At 67.2% G+C, this 8,162-nt stretch overlaps 2 protein-coding genes across 23 annotated transcripts; one reads left to right on the plus strand and one right to left on the minus strand.

Moving 5' to 3' along the window:
- The first annotated feature begins 534 nt into the window (after positions 1 to 534).
- FKRP (fukutin related protein) lies at positions 535 to 2,071 on the plus strand. Its single transcript, XM_050306104.1, is given in 3 exon segments — positions 535 to 662; positions 664 to 854; positions 857 to 2,071. Coding segments are annotated over 3 exon segments (1,482 nt in total). The 5' UTR covers positions 535 to 582; the 3' UTR covers positions 2,068 to 2,071.
- A 2,367-nt stretch (positions 2,072 to 4,438) lies between these two features.
- On the minus strand, positions 4,439 to 8,124 carry AP2S1 (adaptor related protein complex 2 subunit sigma 1). Of its 22 annotated transcripts, none has more exons than XM_050306108.1 (5): positions 7,981 to 8,124; positions 5,888 to 6,037; positions 5,039 to 5,152; positions 4,868 to 4,927; positions 4,439 to 4,740 (listed from the first exon to the last, which is right to left on the minus strand). In XM_050306108.1, exons 1-5 carry the CDS (start codon positions 7,981 to 7,983, stop codon positions 4,639 to 4,641), a joined length of 429 nt encoding a protein of 142 aa, XP_050162065.1. In that variant the 5' UTR covers positions 7,984 to 8,124; the 3' UTR covers positions 4,439 to 4,638. The 22 variants fall into 22 exon arrangements, with proteins under 22 accessions (XP_050162065.1, XP_050162073.1, XP_050162086.1 ...); XM_050306116.1 differs by lacking the exon at positions 7,981 to 8,124 and adding an exon at positions 7,802 to 7,825; XM_050306129.1 differs by lacking the exon at positions 7,981 to 8,124 and adding an exon at positions 7,740 to 7,748.
- Positions 8,125 to 8,162: the final 38 nt, after the last annotated feature.

Consider the following 8,162-nt stretch of genomic DNA (forward strand, 5'->3'; position numbering starts at 1 on the left):
TGGGGGCTACAGGGGGTTAAAGGTTATAGGATGGTTTGGGGGCTATTGGGGGATTAGCTATAGGGGCTCTGGTGGGGTAATGGGGGCTATAGGAGGGTTTAGGACTATAGGGACTCTGGGGGCTATAGGGGCTCTGGGGTTATGGGGGCAGTTTGGGGCTATAGGGACTATGGAGGGTTTGGGGGTTATGGGGGCTATAGGGTTATGGGGCTATAGGGAGTTTGGGGCTATAGGAGGTTATGGGGGCTATTGGGGTGCTTGGGGTCGATAGGGACTATGGGGGGTTTGGGGGCCATAGGAGGGATTTGGGTCTATAGGAACTATGGGGGGTCGGGGGACTGCAGGGGAGTTTGGGGGATGTGGGGGGAGTCTGTAGGAGGCCGGGGGGCTATAGAGACTGGGGGTGTCCCTTCATTAACACGTCCCCTCCTTAATGAGCCTCCTCATTCTTTCCTCCCAGCTGCCGCATCGACCCTCCGAGCCCCCCCAGCTCGTGACACCCGCGCCAGCGCCGCCAGGACCCCCCTGAGGAGGAGCCCCTCTCCTTCACTACCCCCCCACCCCGAGAAGGGACCGCCGGCCATGCGGGTGACGCCGTGCCAGGCCGCCCTGGCCGCGGCCATCGCCCTCAACCTGCTGCTCCTCTACTGCGCCCGGCGCGGCTCCTCCCGCCCTCGGCGGCGCGCGCCCCGCTGTGCCGGCCTCGCGCGGCGCCCGCGGCGTCACCGTCGTGCTGCGGGACTTCGAGGACTTCGACAACGACGTGGCGGGCACCGCCCGCTCCTTCGCGGCGCTGCCCGTGCCGGTGCTGGTGGCGGCCGAGGCGCCGCCGCATCCGCCGGTGCCGCTGACCTGCTGGGGCCGCTGCTGCCGCTGCGCCCGCTGCCCGACCGGCCTCCGCCGCCGCGCCCGGAGCTGGCGGTGCGCACGCGGCACGTGGCGCTGGTGCCCGACGGCGCCCGCGCCGCGCCGGGGCTGCTGGAGCGCATGAGGGACGCGCTGGAGGCCGCCGGCGACGACGGCGGCGGCAGCGCCCGCGCGGTGGCGGCGCCCGTGGGCCCGCGGGCGCCGCGCTGCCTGGCGCTGAGCGTGGACCTGCGGGCGTGGACGGCGCGCTACGGCCCCGCCGGCAACGGCAGCGCCGGCTGCTCGGCGCTGGAGGGGGCCCCCGCCGTCCTCCTGCTGCGCACCCGCGACCTGTTCGCGCTGCCCTTCCCGCTGGCGCGCCCCGTGCCCGCCGCGCTGGCCCTGCAGGCCGCCCTGCGCGGGTGGCGGCTGCGCCTGCTGCCCGAGGCCTTCCCGGCCGCCCGGCGCGCCCCGGCGTCGCCGCACGGGCGCTGGAAGGCCGAGGGGCTGGCGGAGGCGCGGCGGCGGCGGCTGCTGCGCGACGTGGGCGTGAAGCTGGAGGTGCTGGCGGACGGGCGGGAGCGCTGGCACGGCTGCGCCAAGGACACGCCGCGCTGCTTCGGCACCGTGCACGCCCGCACGCCGCAGTACCTGCTGGCCGGGCGCTGGACCCCGCCCTGCTGCCTGCGGGCGCTGCGCGAGACCGCCCGGCACGTGGCCCGCGAGCTGGAGGCGGCCGGCGTGCGGTACTGGCTGGAGGGGGGGTCCCTGCTGGGCGCCGCCCGCCTCGGGGACATCATCCCCTGGGACTACGACGTGGACCTGGGCATCTACCGCGAGGACGCCGGCAAGTGCCGCTGGCTGGCGGCCGTGGCGGCCGAGGGGCGGCCGGTGGAGGACGCCGAGGGCTTCGTGTGGGAGAAGGCGGCCGAGGGCGAGTTCTACCGCGTGCACTACAGCCGCAGCAACCGCCTGCACGTGGACCTGTGGCCCTTCTACGCCCGCGGCGGGGTGATGACCAAGGACACGTGGCTGGGCCACCCGCAGGACGTGGAGTTCCCCGAGAGCTTCCTGCGGCCCCTCGTGCCCGTGGCCTTCGCCGGCTTCACGGCCATGGCGCCCAACAACGCCCGCGCCTTCCTCGAGCTCAAGTTCGGGCCCGGCGCCATCGAGAACCCCGAGTACCCCAACCCCGCCGTGAAGCGGCTCGAGCGGGACTGAGGGGCACGGGGTGGGGTGAGGGGGGCACATGGGGGGCTGCTCTGTGCCCCAGGACTGAGGAGGGCACATGAGGGGACACATGGGCGGCTGTTCTGTGTGCCAGGACTGAGGGGGACACATGGGGGGGTGATCCGGGCCCCAGGACTGAGGGGGGCACGTGGGGGGCTGCTCCAGACCCCAGGACTGAGGGGGGCACATGAGGGGCTCCTCTGTGTGCCAGGACTGAGGGGGGCACATGAGGGGCTGCTCTGGGCCCCAGGACTGAGGGGGGCATGGGGGGCACATGGGGGTCTGCTCTGTGTGCCAGGACTGAGGGGTGCACAGAGGGGGCATGTGGGGGGCTGTTTTGTGCCCCAGGACTGAGGGGGGCACATGGGGGGCTGTTCTGTGCTCCAGGACTGAGGGGGGCACGTGGGGGGCTGCTCCAGACCCCAGGACTGAGAGGGGCACATGGGGGGCTGCTCTGTGCCCCAGGACTGAGGGGGGCACGTGGGGGGCTGCTCTGGGCCCCAGGACTGAGGGGAACATGGAAGGCACATGGGGGGCTGCTCTGGGCCCCAGGACTGAGGGGGACACATGGGGGGGTGATCTGGGCCCCAGGACTGAGAGGGGCACATGAGGGGGATGCTCCAGACCCCAGGACTGAGGGGGGCACGTGGGGGGCTGCTCTGTGCTCCAGGACTGAGGGGGGCACATGGGGGGGTGATCTGTGCTCCAGGACTGAGGGGGGCACATGAGGGGGATGCTCCAGACCCCAGGACTGAGGGGGGCACACGGGGGGCTGCTCTGTGCCCCAGGACTGAGGGGGGCACACGGGGGGCTGCTCTGGGCCCCAGGACTGAGGAGGGCACATGAGGGGCTGCTCCAGACCCCAGGACTGAGGGGGGCATGTGGGGGGCTGCTCTGGGCCCCAGGACTGAGGGGGGCATGTGGGGGGCTGCTCTGGGCCCCAGGACTGAGGGGGGCACATGAGGGGGATGCTCCAGGCCCCAGGACTGAGGGGGGCACATGGGGGGTGATCTGTGCTCCAGGACTGAGGGGGGCACATGAGGGGGATGCTCCAGACCCCAGGACTGAGGGGGCACACGGGGGCTGCTCTGTGCCCCAGGACTGAGGGGGGCACATGAGGGGGATGCTCCAGACCCCAGGACTGAGAGGGGCACATGGGGGGGCTGCTCCAGACCCCAGGACTGAGGGGGCCACGTGGGGGGCTGCTCCAGACCCCAGGACTGAGGGGGGCACAGGGGGGGATGCTCTGGGCCCCAGGACTGAGGGGGGCACGTGGGGGGCTGCTCCAGACCCCAGGACTGAGGGGGGCACGTGGGGGGCTGCTCTGGGCCCCAGGAGTGAGGGGCACACAGAGGGGACACATGGGGGGCTGCTCTGGGCCCCAGGACTGAGGGGGGTAAATGGGGGGATGCTCTGGACCCCAGGACTGAGGGGGGCACATGAGGGGGATGCTCCAGACCCCAGGACTGAGGGGGGCACATGGGGGGCTGCTCCAGACCCCAGGACTGAGAGGGGCACGTGGTGGGCTGCTCCAGACCCCAGGACTGAGGGGGGCACATGGGGGGCTGCTCCAGACCCCAGGACTGAGGGGGGCACGTGGGGGGCTGCTCTGGGCCCCAGGAGTGAGGGGCACACAGAGGGGACACATGGGGGGCTGCTCTGGGCCCCAGGACTGAGGGGGGTACATGAGGGGGATGCTCCAGGCCCCAGGACTGAGGGGGGCACATGAGGGGCTCCTCTGTGCCCCAGGACTCAGGGGGGCACATGAGGGGCTGCTCTGGGCCCCAGGACTGAGGGGAACATGGAAGGCACATGGGGGGCTGCTCTGTGTGCCAGGACTGAGGGGAGCACAGAGGGGGCACATGAGGGGGCTGCTCTGGGCCCCAGGACTGAGAGGGGCACATGGGGGGCTGCTCCGGACCCCAGGACTGAGGGGGGCACATGAGGGGCTTCTCTGTGTGCCAGGACTGAGGGGGACACATGGGGGGGTTACTCTGTGCCCCAGGACTGAGGGTGGGGGACAATAAACCCCCCCAAACCCCCGTGATACCCACCAGGCTCTTCTGTGCCAGAAATGAGGGGTGGGGGAGTGGACAATAAATCCCCCCAAGGGTCCCCCATCCACGCTGAGGGTCCCTCTGCCACCCCACCTGTCCCCAGTGCCACCCTGGGGTACCCCAGTAGTCCCAAGGCCACCCCAAAAGTCCCCCTGGGCACCCCCCTGCAGGGAGGGGGGCCATGGATGATGGCAGGGGAGGGGGACACACCCCACCCTCACCCCACTCTGGGGGTCCAACAGAGCCTGGGGTGGGGTGGGGTGGGGGATGAAGTTGTGCCCCCCCCAAGCGAGCCAGAGCCCCTGGCACATCACAGCCAACGTTTATTCACAACATGATGGTGGGAATGTGATGAAGAGGGGGGTGGGGACACCCCGTGGGGGAAAGGGGGTGTTGGGGACACGTCCTGAGAGGAGGGGACGCCCCACGGGGGTCGGGGCCACGTCCTGAGGTGGGGAGGGGGAGCAGGGCTTGAGGGGGGGGGGGTGTTATGTCAGGTCCCAGCTCATTCCAGCGACTGCAGCATCAGCAGCTGCTTCAGCACCTTGGTCTGACTCGTCTCGCGGATCTCCCCGGCCAGGAACATCTCGTCCACCACCGTGTACACCTTTGGGGGGTGAGGGGGGTGGGAAAGGGGGCACCCCCACAGCTCACAGGGGGTCCCCAAACACCCCCTGACTCCCCCCCCCTACACAAAGGGCAGGAGGGGCTGCTGGGACCCCTCAAACTCTCACCTTGTAGAAGTTGAACACCAGGTCGAGCTCGCAGACGTTGTGGAAATACTCGTTGAGGACCTGCGGGGGGGAGGGGGGGGTCGTTAGCGGGGCCACGCTAATTACGCCCGTTCTACTAATTAAGGACCGGGTTCCCCAGGCTAATTAAGAGCCGAGGGGGGGTCTCCTGACCTCCACGAAGTTGTGGATGGCCTCCAGGTAGGCCAGGTTGTTGTCGGTGACGTCCACGCAGATGCAGAAGTAAAGCCCCGCGTAGCGCCGGTAAATGATCTTGAAGTTGCGGAACTGCGGGAGGGGAGACACCAACAGGGGACTGGGAGGCACTGGGAGGGAACTGGGAGGCACTGGGAGAGACTGGGGGGAACTGGGAGGCACTAGGAGCAGCCACGCCCTCCACCCCCAAGCAGGGAATGGGACCAGTGGATCATCCCGGAGGGGGCAGAAAGAGAAAGGGGAAGTTTGGGGTGGGAGAGGAGACACCAAAAGGGAACTGGGAGGGACTGGGAGACACTGGTAGGGCACTGGGAGAGACTGGGAGCAGTCACACCCTCCACCCCCAGCAGGGAATGGGACCAGCAGATCATCTCAGACCTTCCTGGACTGGGCAGGGAGAAGAAAAGGGGGAAGTTTAGGGTAGGAAGGGAGACACCAAAAGGGGACTGGGATGCACTGGGGGGAACTGGGAGGCACTGGGAGAGACTGGGAGGAGCCACACCCTCCACCCCCAGCAGGGAACGGGACTGGTGGCTCATCCTGGACCTTCCTGGACTGGACAAGGAGAAGAAAAAGGGAAGTTTTGGGTGGGAGGGGAGACACCAAAAGGGAACTGGGAGGGAACTGGGAGGGAACTGAGGCCCTAGGAGGAGTAGGGACCAGCCACACCTTCCACCCCCAGCAGGGAACAACGGGACCAGGCAGCTCATCCTGGACCTTCCCAGAGCTGGGGCAGGGAGAAGAAAAAAGTGGGGGACAGAGGAGGGGAAGTTTTGGGGTGAAAAAGGATCATTTGGGGGGCGGTACCTCCACGAAGTTGGTGTGCTTGGCGTCGCGCACGGTGACCACGGCGTGCACCTCCTCGATGAGCTTCTGCTTCTCGTCATCATCAAACTGCATGTACCACTTGGCCAGGCGGGTCTTCCCCGCCCGGTTCTGGATCAGGATGAAGCGGATCTGCCCCAGGAGAAATAAAGGGGAGGGGGGAGGAAAAGGGGGCTGTGGGTGGTGTTTGGGGGTTCCCCCCCACCCGCTTTTGGGGGTGTTTCGTCGCCCACGGGGACACCCCAATGTCCCCCAAAAGAGATCCTACAATGGGGTGCCCTGTGCTCCCCCCTGGGACACCCCAATGTCCCCCAAAAGAGATCCTACAATGGGGTGACCTGTGCTCCTCCCGGGACACCCCAATATCCCAATGGGGTGCCCTGTGCTCCCTCCTGGGACACCCCAATATCCCAATGGGGTGCCCTGTGCTCCCCCAGGACACCCCAATGTCCCCCAAAAGAGATCCTACAATGGGGTGCCCTGTGCCCCTCCCGGGACACCCCAATATCCCAATGGGGTGCCCTGTGCCCCCCCCTGGGACACCCCAATGTCCCCCAAAAGAGATCCTACAATGGGGTGCCCTGTGCCCCACACCGGGACAGACCCTACATTGGGGTGCCCCACGTCCCCCCCACAAGACACCCCATGTCCCCCAGTAAAGGCCTCCTAATAGAGACCATCCCAATGTGTCTCCCCCCCCCCCATAGTCCCTGTCCCCCATCCTCATTTCCATCTGTCCCCCCTCACCACATCTGTCTGTCTGTCCACCCCCCCATCCATCTGCCCCCTTCACGCTCCGTTCCCTGTTCCCCCATCCCCTCCCTGTCCCCCCTCACTCACCATGTCTGTCTGTCCCTGTCCCCTCGCTCCCTGTCTGTCTGTCCCCCTCACTCACCATGTCTGTCCCTCCCTGTCCCCCCTCACTCCCCATGTCTGTCCCTGTCCCCCCTCACTCCCCATGTCTGTCTGTCTGTCCCTGTTCCCCTCACTCCCCATGTCTGTCCCTGTCCCCCCTCACTCCCCATGTCTGTCTGTCCCTCCCTGTCCCCCCTCACTCACCATGTCTGTCTGTCCGTCCCTGTCCCCCTCACTCCCCATGTCTGTCTGTCCGTCCCTGTCCCCTCACTCACCATGTCTGTCTGTCGTCCTGTCCCCCTCACTCACCATGTCTGTCTGTCCCGCCCTCACTCACCATGTCTGTCTGTCCCTGTCCCCTCACTCCCCATGTCTGTCTGTCCCTGTCCCCCTCACTCACCATGTCTGTCTGTCCGTCCTGTCCCCTCACTCACCATGTCTGTCTGTCCCTGTCCCCTCACTCACCATGTCTGTCTGTCCGTCCCTGTCCCCTCACTCACCATGTCTGTCTGTCCCCCTCACTCACCATGTCTGTCTGTCCGTCGCCCCCTCACTCACCATGTCTGTCTGTCCCCTCTCACTCACTCATGTCTGTCTGTCCCCCTCACTCCCCATGTCTGTCTGTCCGTCCCTGTCCCCTCACTCACCATGTCTGTCTGTCCCCCCCTCACTCACCATGTCTGTCTGTCCGTCCCTGTCCCCTCACTCACCATGTCTGTCTGTCCGTCCCTGTCCCCCTCACTCACCATGTCTGTCTGTCCGTCCTGTCCCCCTCACTCACCATGTCTGTCTGTCCGTCCCTGTCCCCCTCACTCCCCATGTCTGTCTGTCCGTCCCTGTCCCCCTCACTCACCATGTCTGTCTGTCCGTCCCTGTCCCCCTCACTCACCATGTCTGTCTGTCCCCCTCACTCCCCATGTCTGTCTGTCCCCCCTCACTCACCATGTCTGTCTGTCCGTGTCTGTCCCCCCTCACTCACCATGTCTGTCTGTCCATCCCCCCTCACTCCCCATGTCTGTCTGTCCCTGTCCCCTCACTCACCATGTCTGTCTGTCCGTCCTGTCCCCCTCACTCCCCATGTCTGTCTGTCCCTGTCCCCCTCACTCCCCATGTCTGTCTGTCCCCCTCACTCCCCATGTCTGTCTGTCCCCTCACTCCCCCATGTCTGTCTGTCCCCCCTCACTCCCCATGTCTGTCTGTCCCTGTCCCCCCTCACTCACCATGTCTGTCTGTCTGTCCGTCCGTCCCCCCCTCACGCTCCGTTCCCGCCCCCGGCGCGCGGGGCACGACGGGACGGCGCCGCCGCCGCCGCCAGGGGGCGCCACGCGCGGGTTACCGACTGCGCCTGCGCGCCCGCTCCCGTTTCCCTCCGGTTTCCCCCACCACCGTTCCCGCCGCCCCT

The sequence above is a fragment of the Myiozetetes cayanensis genome, unplaced genomic scaffold, assembly GCF_022539395.1.
Source record: "Myiozetetes cayanensis isolate MyiCay16 unplaced genomic scaffold, myiCay2020 scf112, whole genome shotgun sequence".
In the NCBI taxonomy this organism is placed as follows: domain Eukaryota; kingdom Metazoa; phylum Chordata; class Aves; order Passeriformes; family Tyrannidae; genus Myiozetetes; species Myiozetetes cayanensis.